Below are 23,718 nucleotides of genomic sequence, written 5' to 3' on the forward strand. Positions count from 1 at the left end.
AGAAAGCCCGCATGTAGCAAGAAGACCCAACAAAGCCAATAAATAATTAAAAAAAAAAAAAAGAAGGTATTAACTAGACAAAGTGAAGAGGAAACTGTACTTCAAGAAGAGGAAACAGCATATGCAAATGTCCTGAAACAGACAGGAACAAAGCAAGTGCACCAGTTCTTAAGATACTGTTTCTGAGCTCCAAACCCAAGCATCTGTGCTCTGCTTGGTGATGCACTGCACAACTATATTTCTGCTTTGCCAGCTGTTTCAGTGTTAGACTCTGCAAGAGGGAGTGCTGGAGGGAGACTCCTAGGCTGGGGGAGGAAAAAGTTTCCTGTGAACGTCATCCCAGCAGCTCCTCTTCACCCTGGCACATGCCTTTCCTTCCCATAGCAGCAGCTCTATCCAGTTTGCAGCTTTTCCCCACACTTTACTTGCAGAGCTGGCCTCGTCACACCAAACTCTCCTCCCAGACGTGAGGACCAATGAGAGCATCCACAGGGTCACCCTCTCAGCTCAGAGACACTAGCACCAGCTGAGAAGAATCCCTTCCTTGGAGTGTGGGTTTCAGCAACATGGGACCCCTCTTTTTTCTTTTAAACTTTCCTCCAACTTTTTTTTTTAAGTGAGTGAGGGACTTCCCTGGTGGTCCGGTGTCCTGCAACTTTTAATTTTTTATAATTTTTAAAGGTTACACTCCATTTACAGTTATTACATGGGGCCCCTCTTCTACATTTCGAAGCTTAAATTACACCAACCCCTTCCCTTTGTCCCCTTAGCCTGAGTGGTGAGAACTGCTTCCCATAATTGCAACCTCTGTGAAGCCTTAAAGTCCTCTCCTTACCCTTTCAGTTACCTAGTTAACCAGTTTATACGTAGTTAACAATTTATTATCTTAAATTATCTTCATTAAATAACTGATGTACTGTCTGTCTCCTGTCTGCACCTTGATTGATACAGCAAGTAAAAAGGAATTACTAGTAGGATTGCAAAAAGTAGATGAAGGTCATTCTCAAAGAGCCTTTTATAGCTGAATTGTACTTTATTTTGTAAGCTACAAAGAACTCAGAAGCCTGTTATGCAGAGAACTGCCATGGTTAGATATGCATTCTAGAAGAATCACTCTGCAAGCAGTGTAGCAGATGGATGTAAGAACTGGGCTGCAGATACAAAGAACAGACAGGTCAAGAGAAGATAAGAACAGGACTTCCCTAGTAGTAGAGTGGTAAAGAATCCGCCTTCCAATGCGGGGGACATGGGTCCGATCCCTGATCAGGGAAATAAGATGCCGCATGTAAGACAACGCAGCCCACGTGCAGCAACTACTGAAGCCCGAGCGCCTAGAGCCTATGCTCTGCAACAAGAGAGGCCACTACAATGAGAAGCCCCCACACCACAACAAAGAGTAGCCCCCACTCACCGCAACTAGAGAAGGCCCGCGTACAGCAATGAAGACTCAACACAGCAAATAAATAAATAAATAAATATTAAAAAAAATAAGTTCATTCCTAAATGTCTACCATTTCAAACTTTTACATCCCCATATGCTTTATATTCATTCTCTCATTTAATTCTTTCTTTTATTTTTATTTTTGGCTGTGTTGCACAGCCTGCAGGCTCTTAGTTCGCTGACCAAGGATTGAACCTGGGCCTTCGGAGTTCTAACCACTGGGCAACCAGGGAATTCCCCTCTCTCACAATATACCTATGAGGTAGAGTATTGTTTTACTCTCTCTTGCGTTCCAAGTATATCACATATATTTTATATATATATATACTGTATGTATTAACATATATGTATATATACATATGGGGAAGTTTATATATTTATATGTATCTGTGCATATCTATCTATCCATATATATGTACATATTTATATATATACACACATACATATAATAGGAAAATGTATGTATATTATATATACTCACAGATGAATGGAAGGAGTTAGTAGATCACAGTGGCCACCAGCTGTGGAATACATGTCCCATTCAGTAGAACTTTATAAGAACTGATGCTAATAAAAAAGAATTGAGGACTTCCCTGGTGGCGCAGTGGTGAAGAATCCGCCAGCCAATGCAGAGGACAGGGGTTTGAGCCCTTGTCCAGGAAGATCCCACATGCTGCAGAGCAACTAAGCTCACGCCACAACTACTGAGCCCACGTGCCCTAGAGCCCGTGAGCCACAACCACTGAAGCCTGTGTGCCCCAGAGTCCGTGTGCTGAAACTACAGGGCCCGCATGCTGCAATTACTGAAGCCTGCATATCTAAAGCCTGTGCTCCACAACAAGAGAAGCCAGTGCAATGAGAAGACTGCGCACTGCAATGAAGAGTAGCCCTCACTCACCACAACTAGAGAATAGAGAAAGCCCACGCGCAGCAAGGAAGACCCAAGGTGGCCAAAGGAAAAAAAAAGTATTGGGACTTCCCTGGTGGTCCAGTGGTAAAGAATCCGCCTTCCAATGCAGGGGATGTGGACTGGATCCCTGATTGGGGAACTAAGATCCCACATGCTGCAGGGCAGCTAAGCCTGACTGCCGCAACCACTGAGCCCACGTGCTCTGGAGCCTGTCCACCACAACTAGAGAAGAGAAATCCCGCACACCATAACTAGGGAGAGGCCTGCACGCTGCAACGAAAAGCCTGTGTGCTGCAACAAAGACCTGATGTAGCCATTAAAAATAATAATAATAAAGTATTTAACGACAGCAAAAGCCTGGAGCAAATATTAATGCAAAGACAACACTAGAGTAAGGACAGTCATCTCAGCACTGGCGTGATTTCACCCAAGTGATGTGGCCATCGTAGGGAAATGGAGATCATTAAGCAGACATTCCTGAAGCATGTCACATTATTCTAAGATTCTAAGTCTGGATGCAGATTACTGTAACTTAAGTAGCTATTTGCAATCCTTCTGTTTGTGTAACTGTTTGCAAAATTACTGTTGCAATTCACCAATCTATCTACCTCCCCTTGGCTTAAAACCACATAGTGACTTCTTATCAGACTTGGGATAAAAGTCTCAGTACTTACTAATGGCTTTTGTGTCCACCAGGGTCCAGTCAGAAAAGCAGAATTTGAAATAGGAAATTCATTAAACAGGTGGTGGAGGACTGAACCAGCAAAAAGGGAACATTGAAGTAATTTAATAATAACCGCAGGAAGCAGCTCCCATTTCTATGACTGGAGAACAAAGAGAACAGTTGGGGTTAGCAGAGCAAGAAGAATCAGAAGAGGATTCCTGGAGGGCTGGTTCTTTTGCCTCTGAGAAAGAGGCACCATGACATTGGTGCTGGCCCTTCAAGGGCTTAGGGGAGGGGCCCTGCAAAGCTGGGGCTCAGAACTCTGAAGAGGGGCTGCTGCTGGTACTTCTGAGGTAGCACACTGAGGCTATTTCTGGGAAGAGCCTGGAGAATGAACCCAATGCCCTGTCAGAAGCAAAATGTTACCATGATAAGAATAGCAAGAAAATGGGCATCGGTGAGTCCCTCCCACTGCCTTCCACTCTCCCTGTATCCTCTCCTATTGACAGAACCTAACACTAGCTGACAAAGGTGCACTACAGTTTGCAGCCCAAATATTGCAAAGCAGGGTAGAGAAGAGAGAATTTGGACCTGAGAGACCAGCACAGCCTTCAATGGCCTATGTGATCTAGCCCCTGCCTACCTTCCCAGCCTGCCCTCCATTCTCCTCATCATATATTCAATTCCAATCACATTAGGTTTCTTTTTCTTTCCCAGGACAACCAGGCTTATTCCCACTTCTGGGCATTTGCACTCACTATTCCCTCTACTTACAAGTACCTTCTCTCTTCAGACTCATTTTAAGGTATAACCTAAAGCCACCAACTCAAAGTTTCTCTGACTTCACCAATCTATAGAAGCAACAATCTCCCCACTCACACTCTGTAAAATTCCCTATTTTCATTTTACCCATCTCATTAATCACTATTTAATATTTAAAAAGTGGTTTCTTGTTTGTTTCTTTCCTAAAAAATTTAGGGATGTCTTAGTTTCCACTGTATCCTTGGGGGACCAGACAGTGTCAGGTATACAGCTCAATAAATGTTGAATTAATGCATCTTAGTGTATTTAATATATTTACGGAAGCTAGAAGGAATCTTGGAGATCACAGCTGATTCCATCATTTGACAGCTAGGTAAACTGAGGGACAGAGCGCTGAAATGATATACCAAAGGGCACACAGTGAGTGAGAAAAGTATTGCTTCCTACTTTTCCCAGTGCTTTCACATACATCACGGTATTTTGCTCTCCTGCTTTCCTGGTGCAATGGTAGGGTACTTGGGCAGTGGTGAGGATTCCAAAATCTTCTTGGGGAACAAGAGAGAGAATGGATGAGAGACTTCTGCTCATATCTCCAGGAGGGGTCCCCAAGGAAGAGCTGTAACTGGACACCTTACCTGTATTCAAAACAAAGAATACCCAGGACACCTGTGCTTCTCTGGGAGCTTACCAACCAAGCTCCCCTGGGTGGGAAAAGGTGCAGGGTTGTTTCCCTGGGGTTAAGGTAGCCCTCTAGTGGACTAACAGTCAAAAGACTGATCCAGGACCTGCAATTAAACTGCTGGGTGACATTGGACAGCAAGTTAGTTACCTGTTCCTGCTGGTCCTCTCTTTCCGCATCTGTAAAACGGTTGGGGTGTATTGCTAGGATCGTTGTGGTTCTGGGAGGCTGACTCAGTCGGTAAGAACTGTGCCCGCGGGTTTTGAATACTTAAAGAATAGACTCGATAAACCTTTCAACCTAGGAATGACTGGATTAAACTGCTGGAAAGGTCAAGGTGGGTGAAGATGTTAAACTGCTGGGAGCTAGGCTCCCCAGGTCATAAGGGTAGGTCGAGGGGTCAAAGGTCAGGTTCCGGGCAAACCCGAGAAAAACCGGAAGTCCCCACTGGGTCTACTCAGAGCTGGGGCCTCCAGCCGCGTGACTAAATCCCTCCGGGGCGGAGCTTCAGCACTGGGAGAGGGCGGAGTTTGGGGCCTCCCAATGGCAGCGCGGAGGTCCTTCTAGCGCAGCCAATCAAAGCGGGGAGACAGTAAAATTTAAACCCCCGCCCCCCACCTCCTCCGCTGAGACCTGTCCTGAAAGCGTTTGTAGAAAGTGCGGCCGCTTGCCCCGCCCCCGCCGGGGAGGCGGGGAGAAGGGCGGGCTTTTCCTCCCGAGTTCGCCTATCACGGCGGGCCGCCTGGGGAAAGGCGGGCGGCGGTACCAATCAGCGCAGCAGCCGGGGCCCGGCGAAGCAGTTGGCTACAGTTGCTGCAACTTTTTTCGAAAGCTGCGTTTCCCGGGAGATCCTAGGCTGTGACAGAGCGGGGCTATGGCTAGAGGTATTGGCCCAGGTGGCCAGCGCCGGAGCAGCTAGGGTAGGGGGTCGCGCTGGAGGCGGGACCGAGGTGGCGAGAGCTGCGGCGGTGAGGCGCGCTCCTGCCAGCTGCTCGGAAGGAGCGCGGGGGCAAGTGGGGGTGCGGGGGGAGGGGCTGCGGAACCTTCCCCACCTCCTCCCCCCTCCCAGCTCCCGAAGCTCCCAGAAACCCCTCCCACTCCCGTGCCTCGATGTCCCCTCTTTAAAGGGTGGGCACCTGGTGGCCTGCCTCTCCCGAGGCAATGGGCCATATGTCAAAGCTGTTTGGGAACTAAAGCGCAGGGCACCTCCAGGGAATGGTTGTCATTGATACAAACGGGGGAGGGGGAGGGGCGCTCTATGGTTGGGAAAGGAGGTGACCCCGAGGCGAGGGCGCAGGTCGGCAGCCTGCGTGGTGGGGAGCGCGTTGGAGTGGACACCGCGGCAGGCGCCTTCCTTTCCTTCCCCACGCCCTGAGTCAGCTCTGCGCCGCCGGGGCGGAGACGGGCCCCGCTGGCCCACTTTGGGCTGAGACAGGTCCCCTGGCACCTCCCGGGGCGGCCCTTCGCGCCGCTGCTGATGAGGACTGCTGCCCCCTGGAGATGGCTTGGGTGGGATTGTGCAGCCGCGAGCGAGGCGATGTCCCTGCTTGAAGTTCTTCGCACAGTTAGTTTGCTGTCAGGACAGGGATACCCACGTTATGCGGCAAAGGGATCTCCAGCCGCTGGTTATTTCCAGCCGCTGTGTCTCCTTTCTGCAAAAACTCGAGCGTGGCGGTTCACTCGAATTATTTAAAAGAAATGAGTTGAGGTTTTACATTTATCTCAAAATTCCCAGGGTATTACATGTTAGGAATTTACCTTAATGCAGTATGCACCCTATAGCGATTATAACGAATAATATAAGAATTTATTCAGCAAACATTTATTGGGCTTCATTGTTTTCAGCCCGTGCACCCAGTTGCATCATTTATTCTCCCAGCATCCCTTTAGGGTCTTTTGGGACAAGACTTACCTAGATTATGATTAAGAAATGAGGCATTGTGAACTTCTTGTTAAAAAGCTTCATAACCCAGTCCACAAAGAAAAGTAAGATGCCCTAAATACTTTTCTCCAGAGAAGTGAAAGCATCTAAAAGTATATTTAGTAATACCTGATTAATTTATCTGACAAATCTTAATAAAGCTATGCTTCCACGATTCATTTTTTCATTTTTCCCATCACAGCAAAATCTTTTAAACTGCTTGTTTTAACAGTAGTGCATTAAAAAAAAAATCTTGCTTTAATTAATCTATGGGGAAAAAAGTGAACCACCTTGCATTGAAATCCTTAAATACTTAATATGGGCAAATAATAATTACCATTGAGAGCCAGGCACTTTATTATGTCAGTTAATCTTTACAAACTGTAATTTCCATTTTCCAGAGATGGACGCTGAAGTCCAAAGTCACCGTACAGACTTTGGCCATTCTGTGTCTTTGCTTGTTCCACTCTACCTCCCTTATTTAGCCAAAGTGAAGATGAGTGTTCCCACTTCTACCATAAAAGGCTTACAAATCACCTTTGCAATGTACTGGTTAGTGATTCTCACAGACTCACATGACCCCCCCCCCCCCCCCCCCCGGCCATGAAGGGTCAGTCTTTTTCTTCTAGAAAAGAGGTCTTTGTTCCTGACTTGTAGTTCACTTTGAGAGCCCTGCTGAGTCACATGAACAGAATGTTCAGATACCGGGCAACTCCTCCCTGGGTTTGAAGTTTTACAATTATGTAAATACTTACAGCTCAAGGATGTTAGTTCCAATAGGATCCGTCTATCTACTTTTCCCCATTTCTACTGCCACTGTGAGATGGCCTCCTACTTGGTCTCCCTCTTTCCAGTTTATCGTGCCTCAGCAACTAGAATGGTGCCCAAGAACACAGGTTTATATCATGTGACTCTCACCAGTCCCTCCACTCCAAGCCTCCCCTTTTGTTCTTAGGATCAAAGCCATAGTCCTCACTGTGGCCTATAGGGGCCTACCCATGCCTCTGGCCTCAATGTGCTCCATCTGTGTTTGTGTTCACGGTTGTGTCTTTAGCACAGGGCTTGGGACACAGTAGGAAGTCAAAAGATGCTTGTTGAATGCATGACTTGGTATTTTAGTGTCTGAGTTTGAGGTAAGCAATCTACATTTTTTGTGCTAAAGTATCTTCATCTCCATCAGTATCTTAGTCATGTAACTCTTAGGCAAGTGATTTCGCTTCCCCAAGCCTCAATTTCTACATCTGTGAAATGGAATAGTGCCTTCTCATAAATAGTTGGGAGGATTAAGTTAAATAATGTATTATTTTACGGCCTAACACAGTAAACATTCAGTAAGTGTTAGCTATTTGTATCATTGCTGTTGAATTCTATTTCTGTGAGGTCCTGAGCAACATTAAGAGTTTCTATTTCTGTGACTGGGTACATGTATTTGTTATGCACATATGAACACCTCACGTACAGAGAAAAGAAAGTGTTTTGAAACTTTACTACATTTTGTACTACATTTACTGTATTTTGTGCTACATTTCCTAGTTACTTGAGCTGCAGAGTTGAGAGGAATGGGTGCTAGACTTGTATTTTAATGTACCCCTGCATTTTGTGGGCTAAGATAGAGAAAGTTATAGCCATGAGTATGTGTGTGTAATGGGGGCGGGGGAGTTAAAATAGTATGAGAAATGGACAAGATGATCTGAGCAGCTGCTCCCCACCTCCAAACCATGATTCCCATGATAGTTTGGCAACAAACTACAAAGCTTCTCTGCCGTGCAGAGGTAACAGACACTGTTACACATGGCTCAAGCTGGGTGTCAGAGTGTCACTTTAGAATCCTAACTCTCTGCAGTCTCTTGGGTATTCAGGTAGGCAGAGTACCCTATCCCCCTGGAGCTGGTGGTTGGGTGGAGATGGAGGGGGTTCCCCAGTCCTACTCTGAAGGATTCTAAAGCATGAGCTGATTTGGGAGGCATTGTCCTGAGCAATGTCTTGCCATCTAATCCTCTGTCTTATCCCTTCTCAGGGGAGGCAGCTACTTAAAGTGACAGCCATTTGTTTATCTGTGGATGTTGGAAGGTGCCCTGGGTGGGTTATGGAATTCCTTGTTCTTGGTTTTTATTCATGAGGATGCTGAGGCCTAGATTGGGGGAGGGACTTGGCCATGGTCACAAAGCACCTATGAGGCAGGTGCAGGGAGAGATACCCAATCTTTGCCTCCCAGACCATAACCCAAGGCTAGATGCCCCAAGGTGTCTTGTTTGCATCTGTGACTTTGCACAAATACAGGAACTCTTTGGCTGTGGGCCCTCAAACCCTAATGGCTGCAGCAAAGTGGTTCAGGGCAGTAAGCTATGCTGAGATGCCGAGACACCACAGTACCTGGAACCCCTGCCTCACGGAACATTTTCTCGTGGGGGGGCAGGAGACTTGGGTGACTTGCTGAACCCTCTGCGACACCATTGACTCCTCCCTCCTTATTTGCTCATCTGTAACCGGGAAGTTAGTGGCTGGAAGTGTAGGCTCTGGTGTCTGTGGGCCTGGAAATCTATTTCTAGTTCTGAGAACCTGGCCAAGCTCCTCACTTCTCTGAGGTTGTTTTCCCTGTCTGAGGAAGAGAAACTAATGGTGTCTACCTTCAAAGGGCTGCTGTGAGGTTGGAATGACATAAGGTATGCAAGAGAAGCGCCCAGCAAACATACCATTATAATTCCTGGCTCTATCCCCCCAGGGTCTGGGCCGGTCCGGAGCAGACCGCCTGGGTTTGACACCTTGACCTGATCGCTTTCTAGTTCTGTGGCTTTGGGCAAGCCCTTGCACCTCCCCGGAGCCTCAGTATCCTCATCATAAACGGGTTCGCCACAGGACTGGTCCCCACGGGCTTGCCGAGAAGGTTCGGTGCCCAGGAAAACGCTCCGTGGGCACAGGCTCGGGCACACAGGAGGGCTCTCGCCAGTGGCGCTCACCGCTGCCGACTGCGCCTGGCACTGACCCGTCTCCCGAAATCCCCGCTGAGCCGGCGAGAGCAGCAGCCTGGCCCGCCGAGAGCCCGCCTGTTATTATCATGTTTCCCACCCCTTCCTCCCCAAGTGGCTGAGGACGCGCGAGAGGGGGCGCGCCCGAGTCGGGATTCGTCGCGTCGGCGGGGCCCGCCCCTCCCCCCTCCCTCCGGAGGAGCCTCGCAGCGCCGCCCCTGCCAGCCCCCTCCCCGGCCGGGAGCGGACGGTGGGCGGCGGCGAGCGGGCGGGCGGCGGAGGACGCGCCGCCAGCGCCTCTCTCCCTGCGTCCTCGGTCCCGGGCCGGCCGGGGCTGCTGCGGCGCGCGGGTGCCGGGCCCTGCCTCGCAGGCCATGGGGGAAGGGGGCGCCGTGGGGCGCCGCCGGCCCTTCCCCGGGGCGCCGCGGCGGCGCTGGTGGCGGCGGCAGCAGCAGCAGCAGCGGCAGCGGCAGCGCTGGTGGCCGGGCCGCGGCGGCGGCGGCGGCGGCGGCGAGGGCGCGGGGCGCGCCGCCATGGGCCTGGCCGGGCTGCAGGTGGGTGTGTCGGGCCCGGCCGCGCGGGGGGCGGGCGGCGCGCGGGGCCCGGCCGGGCCGGGCGGCGGGAGGGCGACGCGGGCCCCGGCCCGGCCGGCCGGCCCCGGCCTCCCGGCGGCGCGGGCGGCCCAGCGCCGCCGGGCCCTCGGAACATGGCTGCGGCGGGAGGCGCCACCGCGGCGCCCGGCCCGGGCGGCCCCGCTCCCCGCCCCGCCGCGCCCTGAGCGCCCCCTCCCCCGCTTCCCCCGGGTCCCCCTCTCCAGGCAGGAAGATGTCCAAGCCCCGCGCGGTGGAGGCGGCGGCGGCGGCGGCGGCGGTGGCAGCGACGGCCCCGGGCCCGGAGATGGTGGAGCGGAGGGGCCCGGGGAGGCCCCGCACCAACGGGGTAAGCAGGCACCCTCCCCGCACTCGCTCGGCGCGCCCCGAGGGGCCGTGCGGCCGGGCGCCCCCGCCGGCCCCGCTCCGAGAGCACGTGGGCGCGCCCGCGGCCCTGGGGCGGGGGTGCGGGCGGGGCGCCCGGCCGGGCAGCTTCCTTTTCTGCTGCCTGCCTGGGAGTGGCGTCCACACTCGCTCCGCCATGACCCTGGCAATGTTTTGACCTCGGAAAAGTTTGTGTCTTCATGGCATTTCCATTCCCTGAGACCCAGCCACCCCGGTGGTGGCTGCCTTCCCAGAGTGTGCGGTGCCTGCCCGGGGCCCTCGGGGAGGTCACGGGTCTCGCTGACTTGGTGTTGAATGGCTCACCAGGCAGAAAGGCCCAGCAGGGTTTCTGGGAGAGCCCTCCTCCCGTCTGTGCTTACTCAGAGGAGGAGAGGCCCCACGCCCAGAGACACCAGCAGTGACCTGTACCGCCCCACCGGCCTGCCCACCGCAATAGAGGGACCGCCCTAAATGCGCTGGCTCTAGGCGTTTCTTTCATTAGCTCTCGCACCCCCCCAGTTAGCCTGGGAGAATTATCCCAGTCGCAGCCCAGTCCCGCAGTTCTGGGAGGCTGCTGGGCTACATGAAATGCGAGGGGCCGGGCTTGGGCGCACAGAAGGCTCAGGCAGGAATGGCAAGTCCTGCCAGCTGACCTCAGGACGGAGACGTGGTTAATCAGGTTCCCTGAGGCCTGTTTCTGTGCTAGAGTCCCTGCAACTCTTGCCAGGGCAGTCAGCTCCTGCACTAGGCCAGCCCTTCCATTTCCAGCCTTGTTTACCCTGGTCTTTCTGACCTCCTTGCTACTGGTAGGTTGCCTCCTCCTCCTTATAGAGACCTTTGTGGACAGCTGGTTCTCCTGCTGGCCAGATGTCCCCCTTGGCGACTGGAATTCAAGACCGACTTGGACTTGGGGGATTCTAATCCCTCCACTGCTCTACTGGGGCTGGCTTCCTCTCGTAGACCAGTTTTTGAGAGATGTCGTCTATTTTTTGTCTTCTGTGCTCTGATTTGCTCCTTCTCGGTCTGAATGTTGTGGGATCTTCTTCTGCAAGCCTCTTTCAGAATATGCGTTTGTCGTTTTAGGAGAATGTATTTACCGGGCAATCAAAGATCTATACCTACATGAGCCCGAACAAATGCTCTGGAATGCGTTCCCCCCTTCAGGAAGAGAACTCAGTTGCACATCATGAAGTCAAATGCCAGGGGAAGCCATTAGCCGGAATCTACAGGAAACGCGACGGTAAGCCTCTGAAATGGCCCCGTTCTGACCACGGCTGGCCACATTATCCTCCATGATAAGGCCTGTATGTTGAATTTTTATCCAGCCTTTTCAAGCCAAAGTTCGAAAGATTTGAACCATGTTCTGTCTTGCTGCTAAGAAACACAGACACAGGGGAGAGAGAGGCCTGTTCCAGGGCGTGTGCCCTGTTGGTCTAACAGGTTTTCCCTGCTTTCACAAGAGTTAGTGTGTCGTTCAAACTTGATTGTCTTGTCAGGTTGCAAAAAGACGGCACCTGGCCTGTAGTTAGAGAGCTTCACAGGTGCTAAAAGTACAGAAATTATGAGGCTAGGTTGTCCAGACCAGGAGTTTGCAGTCTGGGTGAGTCGTGTCAACCTAAGGAACTGATTTCCTCCCTTTTTTTTTAATGCTGACCTCTTTTTTTTTTTGGTTTGTTTTTTAGTTTCTTTCTACTCAGGCGTTCAGTGCTAGCCTCTGATATTCTGGAATGAGATTTGGAGTTAAAATATTGAGCAAGAAAATACATGATTGTTGAAAATTCTGTCCAGCCCTGCAAAACATGCTGCTACATCTTAGAAATCTTGCTCTAGTCCAAATATTCCCTTTTAAAGATTCAGTGGTGGGTGCATGAGCTTTCCCCAAGTCACCATGCCCCCTTCTAATTAAAACTTGCCTTAAAGAAGCAGAGCTCTGCCACCAGCAACTCTGTACAAGGAAGCTTTGTATTCGTTAACAGAAAGTGCCATAAGGGAAGGCATAGCCCAACCTCTGGCCCAGATCTGAGACCCCGGGGCAGCCCCTGGCCTGACTCACGCTGGTGCACAGGGTGATATTACTTCAAGTGACTTAGGTTCTTGTCCTAGCTCTGCTGTTCATGAAAGGAAGGGATGTGGGCAGTTTGCTCCTCTTTTCTGAGCCTCGGTTCTCTCATCTGTACAGTGGGAGAGAGAAGAGTCCTCCACCTCACAGGACCATTCTGAAGATCAGTTAAAGCACATGTGTAGAAGAGCTTTGTGAGGGAATTCCCTGGCAGCCGAGTGGTTAGGACTCGGTGCTTTCACTGCTGTGGGCCCCAGGTTCAATCCCTGGTTGGGGAACTAAGATCCCACAAGCCTCGAGGTGCTGTCAAAAAAGGGCAGAGGGATGGGGGCGTGGGGAGGTGCTTTGTGAGGTCAGCCCGTTCTCCGCTGGACTGCAAGCATCACGGCCTGCCTGGCATCGGCAGCACTTAGGACAGCACTCACCACACTGGGACTGAGGAAGGGGCTCTCTCCAGATGGCGGTCAGCCAGTCTCACATCCCTCCTGGAACAGGGCGAGATGTAGATTGTCCTAAATGGTGACACGGGGCACAAGCTAGCTTATTGGACTCGTAGCGTTGTGTTACTACATGACGATAGTCAGAATTGGGGGCTAGAAGAACATTGGAGGAGACCCCACGGGCCAGGCTCTTGTCTGTGAGTCTCGACCGTTTTCCTGCCTTGACACAGACTCACGTGACAGCTGACGTCCACGGGCAGCACACCTAGTCCTAGGGTCCTGTCTCAGCCTTAACTCCCTCTCGTTCCACTCAAGAGGGCGTGTCCAGGAGCCAGAGAGTGGTCTGGGTGGGTGCCGATGTATTTATTTTTCTCTCTTGTTTATTGAGATATAATTCTCACATCCTGAAGTTCACCATTTTAAAGGGTACAAATGAGTGGTTTTCAGCATAGTCACAGATAGGTGGAACCATCACCTCTGTCAAACTCCAGTACATTTTTCATCACCCCAAAAAGAAACCCCGTACCTATTCACAGTCACTCCCCATTCCTCCCTTGTCCCAGCCCCAGGCAACCACGAATCTATTGTCTATCTCTATGGATTTGCCTATTTGGACATTTTCTATAAATGGAATGTAACATGTGGCCTTTTGTGTCTGGCCTCTTTTACTCATAATGTTTTCAAGGTTCATCCATGTTGTAGGCTGTGTCAGTACTTCGTTCCGTTCGGTGGCTGAATAATACTCCATCGTGTGGCTATAGCACCTTTTATTTACCCATTCGTCATTTGATAGACGCTTAAGTTCCATTTTTTGGCTGTTACCAATAAGCTGCTACAGTCGTTCGTATACAGGTTTCTGTGTAGACATATGCTTTTAATTCTCTTCATAGATGCCTAGAACTAGAATTGCTGGGTCATGTGGTGACTCTGTGTTTAACATTTGGGAGAACTGCCAGATTCTCTTTCAAAGTGACTGCACCATCTTAAGTTTCCACCAGCAATGTATTATTTAATTATTTTTTAAAAGTAAATTTTTTTTTTTGGAAAAAAATTAGTTCAACGCTGGTGCCGCACAACTATTTTTAGTAGCAAGTCATTGGCGACATCCCTCACAGCACACTGACCGGGGTCACAGCACCATGCTGGGAGCCACCGTGAATGCTGGGCTTCAGCTCTGTTAGGGGAGGGAGTTAAAAAAAAAAAAAAAGAAAAGAAAAAGTCTGAAATGAATCATGCCGGGCAGCTAGCTCATGGGGAAGAGGTCTTGGCTGGGGAGAGGCTCTGCTTTATCGCCTTCCTCCTTTCCACCAATGCTGGAATTTAGGAATTTAGCTTTTTTTCCTGGGGTCTGCGGCCCATTTCCTGAAAAGCCATCGCTCAAGCCCTCATGCCAGCGTTGCCAGCCGTAGTGCTTCTGTTTCAAGGGTTCTTTCCCTCAAGATGCGCAGAAGACCTGATGTGTTGATTAATTAGATGAGAGGATTCTGCTTACAATGTCAACTCATCATGGTGGAACACTTCAAATATCTTCTAATTGTATTTATCAATTATACCTCAACAAAGCTGGGGAAAAAAAGATGCAGAAGACCAAAAGCTCTGCCTGGTATCTGGGTCAAAAAGTAAAGCCCAATGCTTTTTGCTCATGATACCGGTTTGTGGACACCAGGCTTAGCAGCCGAAGGGCACAGCTGCCCGGCACGCCCCTGCCCCTTCCTCCTCAAGCCTGCCTTAGCGTGCAGCCGAGGGCTGGAAAGCGGGAGGTGGTGGGTCCAGAGTCAGCCTTTCTCTCCCCACCTTCTGCCCACAGAGAAAAGAAACTCTGGGAATGCAATACGAAGCTCCGTGAAGGCCGAGGAACAGAAGATCAAAGACGCCAGGAGAGGGCCCCTGGCACCTTTTCCAAACCAAAAATCTGAAGCAGCAGAACCTCCCAAAACCCCGACCTCGTCTTGTGATTCCCCCAATGCAGCCACTGCCAAGCAAGCCCTGAAAAAGCCCGTCAGGGGCAAACAGGCTCCCAGGAAAAAGTAAGTGCCCCCGGAGGCCACCCCTAACACAGGACGACCTGCCCAGTGTCAGCTGGGGTGAGGCCGCCCACCCTCTCAGCCCCTCGAGCCGGCAAGGCTGATTCCTGAGTCACCACCAGGGACACCACTGTTTGTCAATACCTTGGTCTGGCATGGGTCCAGAGCTCAGGAGCCCCCTCCCCGCCAAGAGTGGGCAGCCTCACTCTGAGGCCCCCGTGGGCAGGTGAGCCTAAGTGACCCTGGGCCACAGCGGAGAAAGGTGTTTGAGTGGCATGGCTTCCAAGGAGCCTGTTCCTAAGGGGTCATGTGCCTCCTGGATGTGAATGTGGTCTCGGTGCTAATACTTGTTTCCTCCTCTTCCTTTCCCACCCCAGAGCTCAAGGAAAAACGCAGCAGAATCGCAAACTCACAGATTTCTACCCTGTGCGAAGGAGCTCCAGGAAGAGCAAAGCTGAGCTGCAGGTAGAGTCACGTGGTTTCAGTTCCCGCTCTCCGAAGGGGGGAGGGCATCCCAGTGGGCAGTGCTTGCTGTGCACAGCCTGAGCTCTCTTTGTATCATTTTGGGACAAGTTTCTTGGCCTCCGTGGCCTTGATGTTCTCCTTGGTCTAGAGGGGGTTGTCATAACGCCCTGGGTCACCGTGAAGCTTACTTCAGATGCCTCTGTGGAAGAGCCTTGTCGCCTATAGCATGGGGCATGGAAAGTCAGGACTTATCATGAAAGCGGTTCCTTCAGGAGTTGTTGGCAGGGCCGTTGGAGCCTAGGACTGTGGGGAAGGCTGCGTGGTCTTGCAGAGGCTTGTTTGTCTGCTGTCCAGAAGTTTCATGTTTCCAGGTGGTAAAGAGTAGTGACTTGGGAACCACTTCCTGGTTGTATGACGTTGGGCCAGTTACTTAACTGCTTTGTGCCTCTTTGTCCTGTCTGTAAAATGGGATAGTAAAGTAGCACTGTGTGCGGTGGTTGGGGGGTTAGATTCGTTAGTTAATGCATGTAGGACACTTAGAACCATTCCTGGTAGGCAGTGAGCACCTGTTAACGATTGTCACCGTTGCTTCCCCTGTGTTGTCCCTTCCCGGGGCCCCTCTCTGCTCTTTCCTACCCAGCCACTGTCCCTCGGAACAGGTAAAAACCGGGCAGGAGAGCCTACTGCGCTGTGAGAGCCCCGCCCGCCGTGTGCAGAGAGCTGAGCTGTGCACAGTCAATCAATATTTGATGCAGTGAGGCGTGGTTACTGCCTTTCTGTTAGGGAAACCCAGGGTGGGGCCTGGCCCTGCAGACCCCGGCTGCTTCCCTCCATCCCCCCACCCGGGGGCAGCAGAGCAGCCTCCAGGCCTGGGAGTAGTGCTCAGGATTGCCCCCCCACCGGGGGAGGTGGGGGACCCTGGCCTTCCAACCCACACAGACTCCTTCAGCATTTTGATGTTAAATCTATAGCTGTACAGACAGTGATCTAGCCGCTCCCTCTCTCCTTCCCTCTCTCTCTCTCTCTCTCTCTCTCTCTCTCTCTCTCTCCTTGAATTGATAGGACTTCATTTTTTAAAAAAAGGCGGTGGGGGGGCCCTCCATTTTTCCCCCTAGAGAGAAGCTTTGGCTTTATTTCCTTAGAAAGGCAGTGTCTTTCAGCCAAGAACAAGCTGTTACAAGCTGTTTGCCTGCAGCGGGAGGCTGTGCGAGGTCATCCCAGAGACAGCACTGCAGAGGGTGAGGCGGTGTCGGCCCCCAGAGCCCAGGACATCTCCCAGCCACTGTCAAAGCCGCAGGGAGGCTGGGGGTCCACGGAGGGCTGCTGTGGGCTGCAGGGTGGGGGCAACTGAGTTGGCCTTTTTAAATTAAAAACAAAAAAAAAAATGAGGGGTTTTCTGTCTGGATTGGTGGAGGCTGCAGCGGGATGTGCTGCGGGTCTGCTGAATCCTGCAGCAGACGGGCAGAAAGCAGCAGGCACGTCCTTCCCCAGAGCTTGGTCTGCAGGCACAGGAATGCTCGCTCTGTCACTGGACCAAAAGCCAGTGGTGAGGGGGAGCCACGCCGTGCCGGCCACCATTTGTGTTGGAGCTGCCAAGTGGGCCCCACGGCCAGGTGGTCGCTGGCCAGGGCGACGCGGTGGCTGTTGGCCGGGGTGGTGGGGCTGCGGCTGGCGGGGTGACATCGCTTGACAGCAGAGGTGAAGTCCGAGGGTGGGGCAGCGGGGCCTCCTCTCAGGGGTGAGGTCAGGCCCGACCACACTGCCTCTCTGGGCTGGCTAAAATCGAGGCCCAGGCAGACGGGACATAAGGGGAGGGTGTGGGCAGCTGGGGTGAAACAAGTAGAGAGCCCTGAAGACACCTCGCTGTGGCTGAAGACAGAGTGGGTGGGGCCGGGTCTAGGTCCAGGGTCCACGTCCAGGGCAAGAGGGTGGAAACTGGGCCCTGGAGAGATGCCCTGAACCCCTCAGTGCTTCGCTGCGGGGACCCCTTCTCTGGTTGGCCTGGCTGCGGGTGAGGTGACAGGCAGCCCTGGGGGCAGGGACTGCAGTGTTGGCAGTGCCGGGCTGCGTCATCCCCAGCCCAGCCCAGCCCCGGGCCTGATGTGCAGAGCAGCCTGCTGACTCCAGCTCAAGAACGTCTCGAGTCCGTCCCTCCTTCCTGTGCGCAGCCTTCACCCGCGTTCAGACCTTGCTCCCTTCCTGCCCACTCAGGCCCCGGGTCCCCAGGGCACTGCTGCAGGAATCCTCTTCAGGACACTCAGAGCTGGTTGCTCGAGTGCCCCAAGCCCCTGAGCCTCCAGAGTGAAATTCGGGACGTCTCCCCGGCCCCCGCTCTCCTCAGCTCACCCCCTCTGCCTGTCCCGTCACAGCAGGAAAGTCCCCCGTCACGTATCCCAGTTTTCCTGTGATTACTCGCATTTACTTCTGCATACTTGTAACTAATTATTTAACCAGGTGGTTGTGCGTGTGCGTGTGGTCGGGGCGGGGGAAGGGGGGGCTGTTGTTGCTCTGAGGGCTCACTAGGTGCCAGGTACTGTTGTAGGCCAGGAGATTCCACAGTGAACAGGAGGTGGGCGCGGCTGATGGATGGGCACACGCGCCCCATCTAAAGGGTGTGGCCTCTGATCAGCCCTAGGTGATTTTATATGAAGTCAGAGTCCTGATTTTTAGATGTCAGTGATTTAGATATTTTTTAAAACTCTGCCTGGGGCAAACAGAACATGGCCACAAGCCCGATTCTGCCCTCGGGGCCACCACTGTCTCCATCCTGGCCCGTTTGAACCCCAGGTGGCAAATGGTCCATCTCAGGCAATGAGGAAAGGATTGGGGCTTGGGGGCCCAGGCATCGTTGGGGACCGATGCCCTGGAGGTCAGCTGTGAGTGACCCTGTGGGCGGCCTGGGCGGCCAGGCTACGGGAATAGCCCCGGAAGGAACACTGATGCACTTCTCATTTTTTCTTTCTTCCCCACCCAGTCTGAAGAAAGAAAAAGAATAGACGAATTGATTGAGAGTGGGAAGGAAGAAGGAATGAAGGTAAGGGGCTGCGGGGCCCACTGTGTGGAGGCTAAGGCTGTGGAGTCGCACCTTCCCTGGTCCAGAGGCTCGTGTAGGAGCTGTGCTACTTTAACCCCCTGATGGTCACTGTGACCAGGCAGGCTGTTTTAAGTTGTCAGGGGGCCAGATGCTAAAACTGTCCTTAAGGGAACGTCTCACGAAGGAAACATGAGATGTTATCCTGAGAAAACTTTGTATAAATTATGATGAAATACATATAAAATTCACCATTGTAACCACTTTTAAGCGTACAATTCAGCAGCATTAAGTACATTGTACGTTCACAGTTGTGCAAGCGTCATCTCTGTCTAGTCGCAGAACCTTTTCATCCTCCCAAATGGAAAGCCCGTGCCCATCAGCAGGCACTCCCGTTCCCTGCCCTCAGCCCCTGACAACCAGTAGCCTGCTTTCTGTCTCAGTAGATTTGCTTATTCTGGACATTTCTTACAAATGGACTCATAGGGTGTGTAGCCCGTTGTATCTGGCTTCTTTCATTTAGCGTGACGCTTAGGGAAACTTTTAAAAGGACAAACTAATACATTTTTTCTGGACTGCTTTCCTGGGAAATGGCAGTGCCCAGAAGATTGGCTTTTCTCAGTGTATTTCAGACACATTAGGGTTCATGAGAGGGAGTAAGCCTCTGCAGTGGGGGCCACGTGGGCCTGGGCTAGGACCCGGGGGTCTGGGGGCCACGTGGGCCTGGGCTAGGACCCGGGGGGTTGGGGGCCACGTGGGCCTGGGCTAGGACCCGGGGGGTTGGGGGCCACGTGGGCCTGGGCTAGGACCCGGGGGGTTGGGGGCCACGTGGGCCTGGGCTAGGACCCGGGGGGTTGGGGGCCACGTGGGCCTGGGCTAGGACCCGGGGGGTTGGGGGCCACGTGGGCCTGGGCTAGGACCCGGGGGGTTGGGGGCCACGTGGGCCTGGGCTAGGACCCGGGGGGTTGGGGGCCACGTGGGCCTGGGCTAGGACCCGGGGGGTTGGGGGCCACGTGGGCCTGGGCTAGGACCCGGGGGGTTGGGGGCCACGTGGGCCTGGGCTAGGACCCGGGGGGTTGGGGGCCACGTGGGCCTGGGCTAGGACCCGGGGGTCTGGGGGCCACGTAGGCCTGGGCTAGGACCCGGGGGGTTGGGGGCCACGTGGGCCTGGGCTAGGACCCGGGGGGTTGGGGGCCACGTGGGCCTGGGCTAGGACCCAGGGGTTGGAACGCTTCAATTTCCACCCCCCATTGAGGGGGAGCTGAAATTTTTTTGTGTGTGTGGCCCACACCACCCAGCATGCAGGATCTTAGTTCCCTGACCAGGGATTGAACCCATGCCCCTGCACTGGAAGCTTGGAGTCCTAACCACTGGACAACCAGGGAATTCCTTGGGGGGGTGGTGTCTGGATTTACGTTTGGGCCCCTCAAGCAGTCACCCTCCATCTCCATGTGGAATGGAGTGAGGAGAAACCCAGGAGGTGAAATAATGGGATAAAGGAGAGACTCAGAACACTGGATCCTGCTGTTCCCCCAAAGAGGCCAGGGCGTGGATTTGAGTCTGCCACCCCATTTCCTGGCTTTGTGGCCGCGGACAGGTGACTCTGCCTCTCTAATCCCGTTGGCCCACCTGCAAAATGGGGCAGCGCCCACCTCGCAGACCTCTCAGGATCCTGCGTAGCAGCACTTTGCAAATGGGCACAAGCGAACTCTTTGGGGTGATGGATTGTGGCAATAGTTGCACAACTGTATACACTTAATAACACGCATCGAACTGTCCGTGTGAGATGAGTGAATTTTATGGCCTGCCGCAGTAAAGCTGTTCAGAGGAGGTAGTGCAGGCCTCCGGCCCCCTGGAAGCCGGCCCTGCACGCTGGCGTTTGTTGCTGTTATGAACCAACCCTCCCTCCCGGCACCTCCCAACAGATCGACCTCATTGACGGCAAAGGCAGGGGCGTGATCGCCACCAAACAGTTCTCCCGGGGCGAGTTTGTGGTCGAGTACCACGGGGACCTCATCGAGATCACCGATGCCAAGAAGCGGGAGGCTCTGTACGCACAAGACCCCTCCACGGGCTGCTACATGTACTATTTTCAGTACCTGAGCAAAACCTACTGGTAAGTCCCCTAGTGTTTTGTGTGGCTCTTCCTGGCCCCGGCAAAGGGCCACTGAGGGCATCCAGACTCTTTCTTCTGCTCCAGCTTCTCGTTTAGTTCTTGCTACCTTTTTGGCAAAGGTGCAGTGCAGCCCCCCACCCTTTAATTTTGGGGATTGGAGCAGTGCTGGATGCCATCTCGTCGGATGAGAGGTGGATCAGTTGCATGGAAGCCTGCGTGGGGGCTCACCTGGCCTCCCCCTTGGGCATGTGGCCAGAGCAGCTCTTGGAATCGTTGACTTCTCTGTTCCTGGTGTGGCAGTGTCATTGATTGTTTTTGTTATTGTTGTTTAATGGACTGTACTTTTTAGAGCAGTTTTAGGTTCCCAGCAAAACTGAGTGGAAAGTACAGCGAGTTCTCATAGACTGCCTGCCCCCACATCCGCCCAGCCTCCCCCCACTGTCAACATAGTTGATTTTTATTCATTTGTTTATTATGCAGAACTTCCACACTTGCCTCTGGTGCTTCCACAAAGAGCCTTTTGCATTCCTGTCCACACCCGCCCCCTGCCTCAGATACCCCACACCCAGCAGCCCTCTGGGCTCTTAAAGATATTTTTTTTTTTGAGTTGAATTGCCTTCCCCAAAACGTGGCTGTAAATCACCATCCCACCAGAGCTGAGAGCAAGTGTGACTCTGCCCGGGTTCAAAAGCCTCTTTATCAATTTAATCCTCTGTCGCCCTCCCTCCCCGCCAGTGTGGATGCAACTAGAGAGACGAATCGCCTGGGAAGACTGATCAATCACAGTAAATGTGGGAACTGCCAAACCAAACTGCACGACATCGACGGCGTGCCTCACCTCATCCTCATCGCCTCCCGCGACATCGAGGCCGGGGAGGAGCTCCTGTATGACTATGGGGACCGCAGCCGGGCTTCCATCGAAGCCTACCCCTGGCTGAAGCATTAACCCCACGGCCCCGCCCCTCCCCCCCCTTCTCCAATGGACAAAAGTGCCCTCAAAGGGAATTGATTTTTTTTTTTACACACTTAATCTTAGCAGATTACTTCTTCAGATGTTTTTAAAAAAGTATATTAAGATGCCTTTTCACTGTAGTATTTAAATATCTGTTACAGGTTTCCAAGGTGGACTTGAACAGATGGCCTTATATTACCAAAACTTTTATATTCTAGTTGTTTTTGTACCTTTTTTGCATACAAGTTGAACGTTTGTGCTTCCCGTGCATGCAGTCAAAGACTCAGCACAGGTTTTAGAGGAAAGAGTCGAGCATGAACTAGGAAGCTGGGCGACGCGCCTGCCTCCAACCGAAGAGCCAGGACTCTCTCCCCCCCACCCCCCAACATCCCAGTGCCAGGCAGGCGCGAGGAAGACCCTGCCTCCCCACGGCCTGGACGGGATGTTCCCAAGCTCTTGTTTTCCTGACATCTCGACAGGCGCACATTGAAGTGTATGAATATTTTTTAAAAAGGTTTCACAGAAAGATAGTCTTCCCCTCTGCTTTCTCGAAAGCTTACTGACCCGGCAGCTCATAGGCCGGGCCTAGATTTACTCTTCCACGGGCTGCCGCTTTTCTGGGCACCTCGAAGCATCAGGGCGGGGAATCAAAGCAGATGTGGGCAGGGACAAGCATTGCTTACCTAGCCCTGCCGGGGCAGGGTTTCCCGAAGCGGGGTTAATTTCTTTATAGAAATGTGAACACTGAGTTTATTTTAAAAAATAATAATAAAAATCAAAAAACAAAAATGACAAAAAAAAAAACCACAGAAGACAACTTACGTGTATATAGGTCTTGAAGTGAGTGAAGTGGCTGCGTTTTTGTTTTGGGTTTTTTTTCATTTGGCTTTTGATTCCCCCCCCCCCCCCCCTTGGTTTTATTTCTGTAGAAGAGATTTGAGATGGTACACTATTCTAATCAAAAATAAAGTTTTGTAGTGGGACCAGAAATTACCCAATTCCCCCCCCCCACCAACCCAGCCTGATTCTGCTGGGTTGAAGGTTCCAGACCTGCTGTCAAGGCTTGTGTTTGTCAGACCACCTGGTGTCCTTCTTGTGAAGATGCAGCCATGAATCAAAGGGTGAGCTTACAGGCCCTGAAATGCAGGGCCCCCACCCCAGCTGCTGGGGTGCAGGGGAGTGGGCAGGCCCAACGACCTAGGGATCATGGCTAAGGGTAGAGTTTTCACCTTGATGGTGACAGCAGCAGGAGCAGGTAGCTTCCTCCTGAAGGGGGACCTGTTCCCGCTTTCTGTTAACCTGTAGTTCAGGGGCCTGGGGCTCTGGAGCTGTGACCTGGGGTCTCCCGGCCCCCTGCTCCCAGGTAAAATGTGAATGGAGACAGGTAATGAGAGCCTGTCCTCAACTTCAGTGCCCCCAGCCCCGGCCTCACGACGGTGCTACCTAAGAAAGTCTTCCCCCCCCACCCCACACTTGCCTGGTCAGTGGTCAGCTAATTGGAGGAGGATCCGACGGGAGTGTGTAAATGTGAGATAAAATGTCTTGGTTGTACCTGTTTGTGGTTTAGCTTTGTATTTAAAAAAAAGGAAATAAACTTGAAAATTATTTGTCATCCTAAAAATGAAGCAAAAATTAAAATATTTATTACCAGGCGAGGCTACCTGTGTCATTCTGTTTTGTTTTGTACAAGGCAGAGGTAGAAAACAGGTTGGATTTGGGGGCGGGGGAGGGGGGTGGTTTGGCCACACTGCACGGCTCGTGGGATCTCAGTTCCCCAACCGTGGATTGAACGCAGGCCGTCGGTAGTGAGAGCTCTGAGTCCTAACCACTGGACTGCCAGGGAATTCCCCCTTTTTTTAAATTTTACAAAAGGGCCACACACCAGTGTGAGTCAGTTTTGGTAACTATCCTCATAGGGGACAGTCTCTTAGTTTTTATCATGGAGGGGGGGCACAGGTTGCTTGTGGAGATTAAAAGGTAAACACGTTGCCCCCCTTAGAACAATGCCTGGCACGTAGCATACGTTTTAGCTGTTGTAATTGTGATTATTGTTGTTTCTAATGTGCTAGACTTGATTCTCAGGTAGGCCTCTCAGAGTCATCAACCGCACCTGTCTGGTGCTGGAAGCTCCTCCCGGCCAGCCCAGATCTCTTTCCCCACCGCACATGCCACCATCCACCCCGGGAGGCTTAGTTCCCTCAGCCCCCAGGCACAGGAGGCAGGTTGCGACGGTGGGTTCAGTCTTTGGTTTACAGGTGGGAGATCCATCCCCGGCACCAGCTTTAAGCGTTTGTCAGCTGTCACCCCCAACAAA

At 52.4% G+C, this 23,718-nt stretch overlaps 1 protein-coding gene across 4 annotated transcripts; it reads left to right on the forward strand.

Annotated features, from left to right (window-relative positions):
• The first annotated feature begins 5,278 nt into the window (after window positions 1–5,278).
• Window positions 5,279–22,171, forward strand: KMT5A (lysine methyltransferase 5A). Of its 4 annotated transcripts, none has more exons than XM_057744999.1 (8): window positions 5,279–5,340; window positions 10,161–10,282; window positions 11,401–11,557; window positions 14,624–14,843; window positions 15,218–15,305; window positions 18,280–18,339; window positions 20,262–20,452; window positions 21,188–22,171. In XM_057744999.1, exons 1-8 carry the CDS (start codon window positions 5,331–5,333, stop codon window positions 21,396–21,398), a joined length of 1,059 nt encoding a protein of 352 aa, XP_057600982.1. In that variant the 5' UTR covers window positions 5,279–5,330; the 3' UTR covers window positions 21,399–22,171. The 4 variants fall into 4 exon arrangements, with proteins under 4 accessions (XP_057600982.1, XP_057600984.1, XP_057600983.1 ...); XM_057745001.1 differs by lacking the exon at window positions 5,279–5,340 and adding an exon at window positions 5,350–5,376; XM_057745000.1 differs by lacking the exon at window positions 5,279–5,340 and adding an exon at window positions 9,588–9,897.
• The last annotated feature ends 1,547 nt before the right edge of the window (window positions 22,172–23,718 follow it).

Source organism: Hippopotamus amphibius, chromosome 8 (assembly GCF_030028045.1).
Source record: "Hippopotamus amphibius kiboko isolate mHipAmp2 chromosome 8, mHipAmp2.hap2, whole genome shotgun sequence".
NCBI classification, from domain to species: Eukaryota; Metazoa; Chordata; class Mammalia; order Artiodactyla; family Hippopotamidae; genus Hippopotamus; species Hippopotamus amphibius.

What these genes read in the sequence shown, in the direction of transcription:
- KMT5A (XM_057744999.1), top strand. An exon ending in AATCTACAGGAAACGCGACG is followed by an intron (nt 11,558 to 14,623) that starts GTAAGCCTCTGA and finishes TTCTGCCCACAG; the next exon opens with AGAAAAGAAACTCTGGGAAT. An exon ending in GGAAGGAAGAAGGAATGAAG is followed by an intron (nt 18,340 to 20,261) that starts GTAAGGGGCTGC and finishes ACCTCCCAACAG; the next exon opens with ATCGACCTCATTGACGGCAA.